At 47.7% G+C, this 15,116-nt stretch overlaps 1 protein-coding gene across 3 annotated transcripts in view; it reads left to right on the top strand.

Moving 5' to 3' along the window:
- Positions 1–15,116, top strand: part of LOC143767203 (uncharacterized) — a 684,359-nt gene that overhangs the window by 640,970 nt on the left and 28,273 nt on the right. Inside the window, exons 1-5 of one of the 3 annotated variants that reach the window (XM_077255336.1) lie at positions 1,645–1,682; positions 1,907–2,056; positions 2,186–2,365; positions 2,449–2,572; positions 2,656–2,753. The exons of 1 other annotated variant lie outside the window; for it this stretch is intronic. In XM_077255336.1, the coding sequence (XP_077111451.1) occupies positions 1,656–1,682; positions 1,907–2,056; positions 2,186–2,365; positions 2,449–2,572; positions 2,656–2,753 (579 nt within the window). In that variant the 5' untranslated portion in view covers positions 1,645–1,655. Of the gene's footprint in view, positions 1–1,644; positions 2,057–2,185; positions 2,366–2,448; positions 2,573–2,655; positions 2,754–15,116 lie in introns of those variants that run through there. One more of the 3 variants, XM_077255337.1, reaches the window with a different exon arrangement.

Below are 15,116 nucleotides of genomic sequence, written 5' to 3'. Positions count from 1 at the left end.
GGACGGTGAGTATATAACGATTTTTTATTTTTTTTATTATTTTTAACATTAGATCGTTTTACTATTCATGCTGCATAGGCTGCATGAATAGTAAAAAGTTGGTCACACAGGGTTAATAGCAGCGGTAACGGAGTGCATTACACCATGGCATAACGCGGTCCGTTACCGCTGCTATTAACCCTGTGTGAGGGCAGACTGCAGGGGAGTACGGAGCGGGCGGTGAGTGCGGGGAGGAAGGAGCGGCCATTTTTCCACTGGACTGTGGCCGTCGCTGATTGGTCGTGGCTGTTTTGCCACGACCAATCAGCGACTTGGATTTCATGACAGACAGAGACCGCGACCAATGAATATCCGTGAAAGACAGACAGACAGAAGGACAGACAGAAAGACGGAAGTGACCCTTAGACAATTATATAGCAGATGTGTCTCACTGACATATATACAGTATATATATACCTATACTATGTGTGCACATTTATTCTACCTATTCTATTCTGTCGGTGTGATTTTACTGTACACCGCACGGAATTACCGGCTTTTCTATAGAACACCGCTGTGTATTTCTCGCAAGTCACACGCATGGTCCGTGAGTAATCCGTAATTTTCTCGCTCCCATAGACTTTCATTGGCAGATTTTTTGCGCAATACGCTGACAAACGCAGCATGCTGCTACTGTCTACGGCCGTAACATACCGTATATTATGGATGCGTAATATACGGCAGATAGGAGCTGCCCCATAGAGAATCATTGGGCCGTGTGCAATGCGTATTTTCTGGACGTATTTTCTGCGCTCATACGTACGTAAAACTCGCTAGGGTGACGCCGGCCTCAGGGTCCTCTATCAGTTAATTGCAGCTTTGCTGTACACAGATTAGACCTGTAACCTCGGAGAGTAATATAACAGTAAGTGATCATTTTTCAGTGTGAAATCACATTAGACTGGGAATATTGAGCGCTTCAACAGTTAAGGCCTAAATTTTGAAAAACTTCCAACGTTTAAAGGGTTTTTGTCAAAATTACGGAGAATGTTGTGTGGAATAAAATACAATGGAAAGAGATAATGTCGACGTAAACAACTCATCGAGGAAGTTATCAATAACTGTGCTGAGGAGCAGGTAGTGCAGTGTTGGAAATGTCAGCTGAATACAGAACTGGAGTCCAACTAACGTGTTAGAATCCAATCATTGGTCCTTACACAGGCGAACTATAGCACCAGATGCCCAGCTCCAGTGCCGCCCTTATCTGAGGGAAATGGAGACAAAAAACTTAACTGAACAAAAATGACATCACTGAGCAGTGGAAACATTGTGCAGTCAGATGAGTCCAGATTTCTGTGCTGATTAGTGGGTCAGAATCTCCTACAAGCAGCAGGAATCCATGTGTCCTTTCTGTCAGGTGCAGTAATGGCGGGAATGTGTTCTTGGCTCATCCTGGGCCCTTTATTATCTCTGGATGGATGTTTGGACATTAGGGCTTACAGGAGCATTTTGGCCAATCAGGTTCATCACTTCATGGCAGCTGTTTCCCCTACAGTAAAAGGACAATGCACCTTGTCACAATGGCCACTAGTCATAGAGGCCCCTGATCATGTGACCCCTGACTCCTCCCCTCCTGTGACCTCATCCCAGGTCCTGTGCGCACAGAGCAGCCATATATGTGGTGTGCGGCTCTGCAGGTGGAGGTAGGTGCTGGAGATTCCCCATTACTGGGCGCAGGGGACATTAACCCCCTCAGTGCTGAGCCTGTGATAAATCTCTGTTTGTGACTATAATGGGACTGTGTGTTATACCGGGGGCAGGACGGGGCCATGACTGGATGTAGTGATCATGTGACGCCGGTGACAGCTCCGGAGGTTTCTTACATGGGATCTTTATGATGTTACATCGTCATCTTCTCCCCATTCAGGTCCCTACAATATCGGATCCTCTCACTGGAGATCTTCTATATAAGAGAATTCTCCTGAGTGACCCTACAAGGATGGATAGGGACAGGGACAAGATGGCGGAGAGGATATTACACCTCACCCTAGAGATCCTCTTCCGGCTTACTGGAGAGGTGAGAGATTCTGATGACGTCACATTACATCATTCTTATCTATGGGAATAACAGATGGACAGAACTAGAGAGGTGAGGACTCTGGGAATGTCTGTAGTGAGGTTTATTAATGTGTCTCTCCATAACCAGGATTACACAGTAGTGAAGAAGACCTCTAGTGAGCGCTGTCAGGCCCCTGTGTCTGAGGGATGGGGAAGACCCCTGAGCCCAATCACGGGGCCTCCACCTCACCCCCTGATACATGAGGACATCAATGACCAGAAGATCCTAGAACTCACCTACAAGATGATTGAGCTGCTGACTGGAGAGGTGACACTGCTGGGAATGCTGGGACATTACACAGTAACGCTATGGAGGGATTGGGGGGATGACGGTATCATTGTATGTGTCAGGTTCCTATAAGGTGTCAGGATGTCGCCGTCTATTTCTCCATGGAGGAGTGGGAGTATTTAGAAGGACACAAAGATCTGTACCAGGACGTCATGATGGAGGTTCCTCAGCCCCTCACATCACCAGGTAATAGATGGAACTAAATGCACACGGCCTATAATTATCTGTATGTAAAGAATGAATTCAGTCTCTGTATGTGTTTCCTCCAGTTCTATCCAGTGAGAGGACAACACCAGAGAGATGTCCCCGTCCTCTTCTTCCACAGGACTGTAAACAAGAAGATCCCAATGTTACTCAGGATCATCAGGTAGCTATAGAGAAGATGTCATGTGATCTCCCCTATGACGTGTAGACGGCTGTGAAGGTCTTGTGTTCAGTCTTGTTTTATCCCCCAGTATTATACACTGAACGGACAATTTATTAGAAAGTTGAAACACTGACACTTTCTTTATTGAAACTTCCCTATATAGAGAATACTAATAACTAATGTAGTATAAAATGAAGTGATAATTTTTCAGTCTGAAAAATATATATACAAGACAGGAGGAGTGGTTCTGTGCAGTGTATATATATAGGACAGGAGGAGTGGTACTGTGCAGTGTATATATACAGGATAGGATGAGTGGTACTGTGCAGTGTATATATACAGGATAGGAGAAGTGGTACTGTGCAGTGTATATATACAGGACAGGAGGAGTGGTACTGTGCAGTGTATATATACAGGACAGGAGGAGTGGTACTGTACAGTATATATATACAGGACAGGAGGAGTGGTACTGTGCAGTGTATATATACAGGACAGGAGAAGTGGTACTGTGCAGTGTATATATACAGGACAGGAGGAGTGGTACTGTGCAGTGTATATATACAAGACAGGAGGAGTGGTACTGTGCAGTGTATATATACAAGACAGAAGGAGTGGTACTGTGCAGTGTATATATACAAGACAGGAGGAGTGGTACTGTGCAGTGTATATATACAAGACAGGAGGAGTGGTACTGTGCAGTGTATATATACAAGACAGGAGGAGTGGTACTGTGCAGTGTATATATACAGGACAGGAGGAGTGGTACTGTGCAGTGTATATATACAGGACAGGAGGAGTAGTACTGTGCAGTGTATATATACAGGACAGGAGGAGTGGTACTGTGCAGTGTATATATACAGGACAGGAGGAGTGGTACTGTGCAGTGTATATAGACAGGACAGGAGGAGTGGTACTGTGCAGTGTATATATACAGGACAGGAGGAGTGGTACTGTGCAGTGCATATACACAGGAAGAGTGGTACTGTGCAGTGTATATATACAGGAGGAGTGGTACTGTGCAGTGTATATATACAGGACAGGAGGAGTGGTACTGTGCAGTGTATATATACAGGACAGGAGGAGTAGTACTGTGCAGTGTATATATACAGGACAGGAGGAGTGGTACTGTGCAGTGTATATATACAGGACAGGAGGAGTGGTACTGTGCAGTGTATATACAGGACAGGAGGAGTAGTACTGTGCAGTGTATATATACAGGACAGGAGGAGTGGTACTGTGCAGTGTATATATACAGGACAGGAGGAGTGGTACTGTGCAGTGTATATACAGGACAGGAGGAGTGGTACTGTGCAGTGTATATATACAGGGGAGAGGTATTGTGCGGTGTATATATACAGGACAGGAGGAGTGGTACTGTGCAGTGTGTATATATACAGGGGAGAGGTATTGTGCGGTGTATATATACAGGACAGGAGGAGTGGTACTGTGCAGTGTATATTTACAGAATAAGACCACATACGATATAATATACTTTATTGATCCCGGGGGAAATTACGGTATTACAGCAACAGTACATAAAATATTAGGACTAGTGATTGTTAGGTGTCGAGTTCCCGCCACTGCACAGGGGGAATCTTGAACCATGTCCGCTGCTGTCTCCCATTCTCCTCCAGCCGCAGTGAAACCTGCTCAGCAGAGACATCGATCCCAGCGTCTGGCTCAAGCTGATATTGTGCGCTTGGTTACTGCTGCCTTTCCAGGCTCAGCCTTTTTAACCAGCAATGATTAGCGGCGAGCAGACGTTTTAGGGACCAAGTCCTGCTTTTCTTCTACTGAGCATGCCCACGGGACGACCTCTCATTGGAGGTTGGGGGTCACATGCTCAGGTCCTGTAGCCGCTCCGATTGGACCACTAGGAATGTCCTGGAGAGCTACAACTATAAAAGGTTTGCATGGCCGCTTGGCCATGCGCTTGTATAAAACTAAATTTGTGGATGTGTGATTGAATCTGGTGAAAGCTCCTAATCATACCCATCCCTAGTGTTGTTGCATGTACTTGGGTGATTGAGCTATTTAGCGCTAGACTGTGCCATCCAGCACTAGGCACGAGTATACTGCGTCTATTCGACCGCCAGTTCGGCGCTGTGTGCAACTAGTGCGCTTTCCAGGCCCTAGTTAGGGTGGTTAGTGGCGTCCGCCAGAGCGACGCTGTGCGCACTTAGTGCGGTAAATCATTATTTAGCTTTTCCCTGGCACCGCAGTTGCGGCTCCGAGCTCTAGTGGTGTAGAGGGACTCTAATCCCGTGTCCTTGGGGTAGAGTCCTGTGACCTAATACTAGTGTTCACTCTGCGGTATTGTGGCCCTGTGATGCAACAGGGTTCGCCTTACATACCCGGTGAAGCTAACCCGTGTATGTTCACATTATACCGCCATATACTGTCCGCCATTACCGAGCAGCAGGTGTCATCTCTGCAAGGTTGACTCCGGCACCTTACATCTTCCTTATAATTATTTGGTGCGTTCTGCCAAACCTAACATTATACTAGCGCCACAGTCTGGCTAGTAATGGCGGATGAACAGCGACTACAGCGGTACATCCAGCAGCTGGAGGGCAGGTTGGGGGCTCTCAAGCGCACAACCTCGGCCGTGGATGTTACCGCAGTAGCTGTTCAGGCTGCTAGCGTGGCTGCAGCTAGTTTGTCCACTGCCACCCCAGCTCCGACATTATCCAGTCTCCCGTTGCCTGACAAGTTTGCTGGTGGCAGTAAGCTGTGTCAGGGATTTGTGAGCCAGTGTGCTATACATCTTGAGCTCCTGGCTGCACGTTTTCCCACGGAGCGGGCTAAGGTGGGATTTATTATATCCCTCCTGTCGGACAGGGCGTTGGAGTGGGCTACGCCGCTGTGGGAGCGCGACGATCATGTGGTGCAGAGTGCTCCGCGGTTCTTGAGCTCTCTGAAACAGGTCTTTTTGGGACCTCGTATCACCCATGATACGGCGCTCCAACTGCTGGCATTGACACAGGGTTCGTCCATGGTCAGCCATTTTGCTGTCCACTTGCGGGTTTTGGCATCTTAGCTGCAGTGGCCGGATAAAGTCCTCATCCCTGTATTCTGGAGGGGACTAGCTGACCATGTGAAGGGCACCTTGGCCACTAGGGAGATTCCTGCCACACTGAAGGAGCTAATAGCAATATCTATCCGCATCGACCTACGTTTTAATGAGTGAAGGTTGGAGCGAGCCCAGTGTAGGCAGAGGTTTCGACTGGCTCCCACCTTCACCAAACATTTGAATCTCCGGTCCAGGCGTCGGAGCCACATGAGGCCATGAAGGCGGGGTCCAAGTCCCGGACTGCTCGTGCACTCAAGGTCTGTCCTGTCTGCCAGCAGTCGGGACATTATGCCAGAAAATGTCCTCAGCGGTCAGGAAAACGTCAGCGTCTAGTGGTTGTAGGAGGAGGTACATTAGACACGGAGATGTTTTCCTCCAAATTGTCCTTCAAGGGGACAATTACCACAGGCCCATCCACTCATACGGTAGAGCTTTGCATGAATTCCGAGGCGGAGGGCAACTTCATGTCTTCTGCCTTCGCCAAACAGCACACAATACCTTTGGTGATGCTCGCCAAACCAGTGACCGTAAGAGTGGTGAATGGGACTACACTTCCCTCACAGATAACACACCAGACCATCCCATTTACTCTTTCTATGTCGCCATCTCATCAGGAGATTATCTCTTGTCATTCCCGAGGGAATTGATGAGGTCCTGTTGGGGATACCTTGGCTACGGTACTACTCACCTCATATACAGTGGTCCACAGGAAGAATTTTGGGATTGAGTGAATCTTGTGAGGGTAGAAGTCAGAGGGAGTGCGTTCAGGTTGCTCCTGCTGAGGTACCCGCAGATCTTTCCTCTCTCCCCAAGCACTATTGACCCTATGCAGATGTGTTCTCCAAGAGGGCTGCGGAGACCCTTCCTCCACACCGCCCCTATGACTGTCCTATTGACCTCTTGCCTGGTGCTGAGCTTCCCTGGGGTCAAGTCTACCCGTTATCTCTTCTGGAGACGGAGGCAATGTCTCAGTACATCCAGGAGAATCTGTCAAGAGGATTCATTAGGAAGTCCGTGTCACCCGCAGGGGCTGGGTTCTTCTTCGTGCAGAAGAAGAATGGAGAATTACGTCCCTGCATAGACTACTGGGGTCTTAACGCCATCACCGTTAAAAACAAGTATCCTCTGCCCCTGATATCTGAGCTCTTTGACAGGTTGCGGGGAGCGAGGGTTTTTACCAAGCTTGATCTGCGGGGTGCTTACAACCTGATTCGCATCTGTGCGGGGGACGAATGGAAGATGGCATTTAACACCAAGGACGGCCATTATGAGTAACTGGTGACGCCTTTCGGGCTTTGTAATGCCGTCTTCCAAGACTTTGTAAACAACATTTTTCGGGATATGCTCTCCACCTTGGTCGTAGCCTATCTGGATGATATACTCATCTACTCTCCAGATATAGACTCCTGCTGTAGAGCTGTTTGCAGAGTCTTCGACCTCCTATGGGCAAACTCCCGCTATGCCAAGTTGGAGAAGTGTGTGTTTGAGCAGGAGTCCTTGCCTTTCCTGGGCTATATCATCTCCTCCCAGGGATTGGCTATGGATTCTGCCAAGCTACAGGCTGTGATAGACTGGCAGGAACCCCATTCTCTCAAAGCGGTGCAGCGCATTATTGGGTTCATTAACTATTATCGGCAGTTCATTCCCCACTTTTCAAGTTTGGTAGCTCCCTTGGTAGCCCTCACCAAGAAAGGAGCTAATCCCAAATTGTGGTCGGAGGAGGTCTCCAAGGCCTTGTCCTCTATCAAGTTACACTTTGCTAGCGCTCCCATTCTACATAGTCATGATGTAGATAAACCATTTATTAAGGAGGTGGATGCCTCATCCGTCGGTGCTGGAGCAGTCCTCTTCCAGAAGGATGCTCAAGGTCGGAAGCATCCTTGCTTCTTGTTCTCTAAAACTTTCTCACCAGTGGAGAGGAATTATTCCATCGAGGACAGGGAGTTGCTAGCTATGTAGTTGGCCTTCTCGGAGTGGAGACATCTCCTGGAGGGGACTCGTTTTCCCTTCCAAGTGTATACCGACCACAAAAATTTGGTTTATTTACAGACTTCCCAGCGGCTAAATTCTCGCCAGACTAGATGGTCCTTGTTCTTTTCCCGCTTCAACTTCACCCTCCATTATCTTTCCGGGGAGAAGAACATCCATGCTGATGCTCTCTCCTGCTCCGCAGTGTCATCAGTTGAGGAGGACGAGCCTCGGCTAATTGTCCCTTCGGAGAGCCTGAGGACCATGGCCCCGGTTTTGCTAGAGTCTGTGCCCCCGGGCAAGACTTTTGTGCCATCTAATTTGCGACTGGAGGTTCTGTCTTGGGCTCACTCATCCAGGGTGGTGGGTGGACATTTTGGGATCAAGAGGACATCTCAGCTTCTGGCGAGGACGTACTGGTGGCTGCATATGGCCCGTGACGTCAGAGACTATATTCGGGCATGTGTCTCCTGCGCCAAGAATAGGTCTCCTTGACAACGGCCTGCTGGGCTACTTTACCCCCTGCCGGTGGCAGACAGGCCCTGGGAAATGGTCAGGATGGACTTTGTGGTGGGCTTACCCAAGTTCTGTAGCTGCACCGTTATTTGGGTAGTCAACGACCATTTTTCCAAAATGGTGCACTTGGTGCCTCTTCCACGACTACCTTCTGCATGGGTCTTGGTGGCCTTATTTATTAAGCACGCTTTCCGCCTACACCGTTTGCCAGACAAAATTGTCAGTGACCAGGGTCCCCAGTTTGCATCTCGGTTCTGGAGAGAGCGTTGTCATCTGCTCAACATTGAGCTGAATCTCTCTTCAGCTTACCATCCTGAGACGAATGGGTTGGTAGAGAGTACCAACTAGACTCTGGTCACATACCTGTGACATTTTGTTTCAGCTAGGCAGGATGACTGGGCATCCTTGCTAACATGGGCGGAGTTTGTGCTGAACAACGCAGCAGCCGACTCCACTGGGCAGACCCCATTTCTCCTTAACTACGGCCAGCATCCGCGGGTTCCTGTGCCCATGTCTTCCGCCGACTCTAGGATGGCACACAGGGCAGTGGAGGCACGTGACATTTGCGACAGCACACAGGATGCCATCCGGGCCTTCAAGGAGAGAATGAGGGTCTCCGCCAATGCACATCAGCGCCCCGCTCTGACCTTTGCTCCTGGCGACTTAGTGTGGCTCTCCACCCGTAATATTAGGCTGCGAGTTGAGTCCCCTAAGTTTGCGCCTCGTTACATAGGTCTATTCAAGGTCCTGGAACAGGTTAATCCTGTGGTCTACCGTCTGGCCCTTCCTCCACGCCTAGGTATCACCAACACCTTTCATGTGTTCTTCCTAAAACCCGTTCATATGTCCCGGTTTTCCGAATCATCTGCCGGGACATCGGGCTCGTCTACGGATGATTATGAGGTGAATGGTATCGTTGGGTGCAAGGTGGTACATGGCAAAAAGATCTGGTGGACTGGAAGGGTCATGGCTCAGGGGACAGGACATGGGAACATGTTGAGCATATTCGTGCTCCTCAGCTCATTGCAGCTTTTGAACATAGCGAGGCCCAAGGAGGGGGGCAATGTTAGGTGTTGAGTTCCCGCCGCTGCACAGTGGGAATCTCGAACCATGTCCACTACGGTCTCCCATTCTCCTCCAGCAGCAGTGGAACCTGCTCAGCAGAGACGTCGATCCCAGCATCTGGCTCAAGCTTATACTATGCGCTTGGTTACTGCTTCCTTTCCAGGCTCAGCCTTTGTAACTAGCAATGATCAGCAGTGAGCAGACGTTTCAGTAAGTAAGTCCTGCTTTTCTAGTACTGAGCATGCCCACGGGACGACCTGTCATTGGAGGTCACATGCTCAGGTCCTGGAACGGCTCCGATTGCACCACTATGAAGCTCCTGGATAGCTACAACTATAAAAAGTTCGCATGGCCGCTCGGCCATGCGCTAGTATAAAACTAAACTCGTGTGTGTGTGTACGTGTGATTGAATCTGGTGAAAGCCCCAAATCATACCCATCCCTAGTGGTGTTGAATGTACTTGGGTGATTGAGCTATTTAGCGCCAGACTGTGCCATCCAGCACTAGGCATGAGTATACTGCGTCTATTAACAGCGACCGCCAGTGCTGCACCGTGCGCAACTAGTGCGCTTTCCAGGCCCTAGTTAGGGTGGTTACTGGCGTCCGCCAGAGCGGCGCTGTGCGCACTTAGTGCTGTAAATCATTATTTAGCTTTTCCCTGGCACCGCAGTTACAGCGAGGCTGGTTGTGGTCTAGAGGGACTCTAACCCCGTGTCCTTGGGGTACAGTCCTGTGACCTAATACTAGTGTTCATTCTGCGGTATTGTGACGCAACAGGGTTCGCCTTCTTGCATATCGGGTGACACTAACCCGTGTGTGTTCACATTATACTGCCATATACTGTCCGCCATTACCGAGCAGCAGGTGTCATCTCTGCATGGTGGACCCTGGACTGCGAACGCACCTTATTTGTAGCTTATAATTATTTGGTGCGTTCCGCCAGCCCTAACAAGTGATGAGCAAGTATACTCGTTGCTCAGATTTTCCCGAGCATGCTCGGGTGACTTCCGAGTATTTGTTAGTGTTCAGAGATTTAGTTTTCATCACGGCAGCTGAATGATTTACAGCTACTAGCCAGCCTGAGTACATGTGGGGGTTGCTAGGGAATCCCCACATGTAATCAATCTGTCTAGTAGCTGTAAATCATTCAGCTGCTGGGATGAAAACTAAATCTCCGAACACTAACAAATACTCGGAAGTCACCGGAGGATGCTTGGGAAAACCCGAGCAACGAGTATATTCGCTCATCACTAATTAGGACACAAATCTTGCACAAGTATACCAACATTACTTATCAAATAAATATGGGTAGTTCAGGTATATTAGTCACTGTTAATTGACATTAGTACACCTGCAATCATTCCCATGTTCAGTATATGGTTAGTATTTCACATCAGTCTTTATAAGCCAAAACCAGCAGTGGGTGAGAAATACAGAAGTGGTGACGTGTTTCTATTATACTTTTCCTCTGATTGCTCCACTCCTGGTTTTCTTACAAATATTGATAAAATACTGAACAAATACTGACATTGTGAACGTGGGCTTAATACAGGTACTCATTAGGGTGGAATCACACTAGCATATGGCATCGGATGTGATATGCCAATGATACTCGGCTCTTGCTCTTCTCAATGGTCTGACTCGCCCTGTATCAGACTGCAACTTCTACTGAGAAAAAAAAAACAGCTGCACACGGACAGCGAGTGAGAAGAAAATCGTACCACTTTTCTGGAAGAAAATGGAACCGATTTTTTTTTATATATTCTTTATTTGCCCTTGTGGCAACATTTCACTTCCATATCCGAGAAATGTTCAGTTATGGATCCGAAACGTTGCCACATGGGCCAATAAAGAGTCCGCTACTTTTCTCACAATTAATCGGAGTGATAGATAGATAGATACACATACTGTACTATCTATACTATATAGGAGAAGGAGGTCTGGGAGCTTCAACGGGATCCACATGCAGCACCAAATGGGTAGAGCCAAATCAGAAGGCAGGTGGGTGCTCGCAAGGCTGGTGAGCACAGCCAATCAGGAGAAACAGAGGATAGCAGCACAGCCAATCAGGAGGATAGCGGCACACCACTGATGAAAAAATTATTTAGGCATAGCAAGCCAGGTGCATGCAGCACTCTTAGTTACAGGATATACAATTATAATCACAGAATAAATATCAATGAACAACCAATCACAGACGACAAATGATTAATTACATATGCACAAGGTGTGGATGCAAACACAGCAGCGAAAGGAAAACAAAACAAAAAAAAAGTCAATAAATATAAAATAAATCATTTCTCGAGTTCATGCCCATCTGGTATCTCGTGTCCAGCTTTAGAATCCAGAATGCCTCCCTTGAAGTCAATGGTTTCTTTTTTTTTCCACCCCGAATAAGATTACAAATCTTTTCAAATGCATAAAAAGCAAAATGTGTGACGTTTCCTTGATGAATATTCACAGTGTTTGAGGCACCGGAGTAAGCCACATTCTTGTTTTGAATGTTGGCTAGATGTTCAGCTATGCGTTTCTTAAAGGGAACCTGTCACCCCCAAAATCGATGGCGAGGTAAGCTCACCGTCTTCAGGGGCTTATCTACAGCATTCAGTACTGCAGCGCGCAGGCGCCGGAAAGGTCAGAGAGGCCCGGCACCTGCGCATTGCAGTACTTTGCTCTGCCCTCAACAGAGCAGACAAAGTATGCCTGCGCCGGAGCCGCGGCGTGAAGACCAGAAGAGGACGTCATGGAATGAAGATAGGAGGTGCCGGAATGGACCTGAGACACCCATTTGACCAGACCGCAGCGGTACCGCCCCTGGGTGAGTATAATATAACCTGTTTTTCTCCTCTTTCAGGTAACATCGGGGGCTTATCTACAGCATTACAGAATGCTGTAGATAAGCCCCTGATGCCGGTGAGCTTACCTCACCATCGATTTTGGGGGTGACAGGTTCCCTTTAACCCCTTCAAGACGCAGCCTTTTTGCATTTTCGTTTTTCACTCCCCTCCTTCTCAGAGCCATAACTTTTTTATTTTTCCGTCAATATGGCATTGTGAGGGCTTATTTTTTTGCGGGACAAGTTGTACTTTTGAACGACACCATTGGTTTTTGCATGTATTGTACTAGAAAACGGGGAAAAAAATTCCAAGTGCAGTGAAATTGCAAAAAGAATGCAATCCCACACTTGTTTTTTGTTTGGCTTTTTTGCTAGGTTCACTAAATGCTAAAATTGACCTGCCATTATGATTCTCCAGGTCATTACGAGTTCATAGACACCAAACATGTCTAGGTTATTTTTTATCTAAGTGGCAAAAAAAAATTCCAAACTTTGCTAAAAAAAAAAAATTGCGCCATTTTCCGATATCCGAAGCGTCTCCATTTTTCGGGATCTCGGGTCAGATGAGGGCTTATTTTTTTGCATGCCGAGCTGGCATTTTTATTGATACCACTTTTGTGCAGATACGTTCTTTTGATCGCCCGTTACTGCATTTAAATTAAATTTCGCTGCGACCAAAAAAACGTAATTCTGGCGTTTTGAATCTTTTTGTCGCTACGCCGTTTAGCGATCAGGTTAATCCTTTTTGTTATTGATAGATCGGGCGATTCTGAACTCGGCGATACCAAATATGTGTAGGCTTGATTTTTTTTTTTTTTTTATTATTGTTTTATTTTGAATGAGGCGAAAGGGGGTGATTTAAACTTTTTATTTATTTATTTTTTTCATATTTTTTAAAACCTTCTATTTTAACTTTTTCCATGTTTCAATAGCCTCCACGGGAGGCTAGAAGCTGGCATAGCCTGATCGGCTCTGCTACATAGCTGTGATCATTAGATCGCTGCTATGTAGCTGAATTACAGGCTTGCTATGAGCGCCGGCCACAAGGTGGCGCTCACAGCAAACCGTCATCAACAACCATAGAGGTCTCAAGGAGACATCTGGTTACTATGCCGACGCATAGCCGACCCCCGATCATGTGATCATGCCGCGTTTGACAGTGGCATTTAACTAGTTAATAGCGGCAGGTGGATCGCGATTCCACCTGCTGCTATTGCGTGCACTTGTCAGCTGTACAAAACAGCTGCCATGTCGCGATTTTGATGTGGGCTCAGTTCCGGAACTCACATCAAAGGAGGAGACACGGCATGCGCAGTACTAGTACGGGGCATGTCGTGAAGGGGTTAATCTTTCGTGCAGTGCAACCAACATCTTACATTTTGCACAACAAAGAACAGATGCAGTAAATTCCATATTGTGTGTCACAATTCATGAAAGACGTAATCTTCTGTGAAAACCTGAAAAAGAACTAATAGAACTAATAAATTTAGTTTTATCCAGTGCGTAATCGCACACATTGCAATGATTACCAGCACATTTGTAAGAACCAGTAGTGGACAACCAGGATTTAGGAGTTGAATGTTGTTTGAGAACACTAGGAGAAAGCGCATTGCCTAAACTGAAACCTTTCCTGGCTACATATCTGCAGCCATTCCTGGTAATTTGACTTAATTTGCCATCCTGATTAACTACAGGTAAATATTTTTTCAATATATTTTTTATTAACTGAAATTGGGGACTATAGGGGGTGGAAAATGTAACAATGGAATCTGAATCAGTAGTGGGAAGGGCTCTGGTAGATGAAAGGGATCTAGGTTGTCTGCAAACCTTGTTGAAAGCTTCTCTGATATCATGACAATTATAACCTTTAGGTATCAAATGTTCAGTGACAACATAACTTCCATATAAAAAAAATCCCGATTAAAACATAGACGTTTGATTCTGTTAAATTCACCATAAGGGATCGCCTTAATGGTATGTTTGGAATGAGAGGAGGAAGAAAGAAGTAGTGAGTTTCCTGAATTACCGTATTTTTCGGACTATAAGATGCATTGCACCATAAAACACACCCCAAATTTTCAGAAGGAAAATAGGGGAAAAAAAAAAAATGTGTCAAATGGGGGTCTGTCTTACAGTCCGAATTCAGCTTACCAGTGAAGGGATCGGCACAGGTGGAGGAGTGTTCATTGGTCGTTTGGTGGTCCAGGCTGGTGTGTTGGCCTCCGGGAAATCCCAGGCAGGTGCGGTGCTCTGTGCTGGGGCAGGGGCTGTGCTCTGGGGCAGGGGCTGTGCTTCTGGGCTTTGGCTGGGCTCCGGGGCAGTGGCTGGGCTCCGGGGCAGTGGCTGTGCTAGGGGGCAGGGGCTGTGCTCCGGGGCAGTGGCAGAGGCTCTCTGGGCTCTGTGGGGGGCTCCGACAGCATTTCTTCAAAGCCCGGAGGACCCCGCTCATCCGTAAATGTTATGTTGCGGTGTCCTCCGGGAACATGGCCTCCAGGAACACGGCCGCTGGGAAGATGGCTGCCGGGCCGGCGCACACTCAGATTCAGATCTCGTTGCCGAGATCTCGCCACGAGATCTCGGGACGAGATTTGAATCCGAGCATGCGCCGGCTCGGCGGCCATCTTCCCGGAGGCCTCAGTAACATGGCATTAACGGATGAGCGGGGCCTCTGGGCTTTGGTATGCCGGCGGAGCCCCCCACGGAGCACAGAGAGCCGCTGCCACTTCCCCGGAGTACAGCTCACCACCACCACACCACAGAGCCCAGCCGCACTAGCAGGGGATGGGAGGCTGCATCGGGACCGCTGCCACTGCCACAGGATATGTAAGTATATTGCGACCATAAGACACACCCCCATTTTCCCAAAAAAAGTTTTAAGAAAAAAGTGCGTCTTATAGTCCGAAAA

Source organism: Ranitomeya variabilis, chromosome 4, assembly GCF_051348905.1.
Source record: "Ranitomeya variabilis isolate aRanVar5 chromosome 4, aRanVar5.hap1, whole genome shotgun sequence".
Lineage (NCBI taxonomy): Eukaryota > Metazoa > Chordata > Amphibia > Anura > Dendrobatidae > Ranitomeya > Ranitomeya variabilis.
Note: the sequence above shows the minus strand (reverse complement) of the source record. Positions and strands in the feature narration are given on the sequence as shown.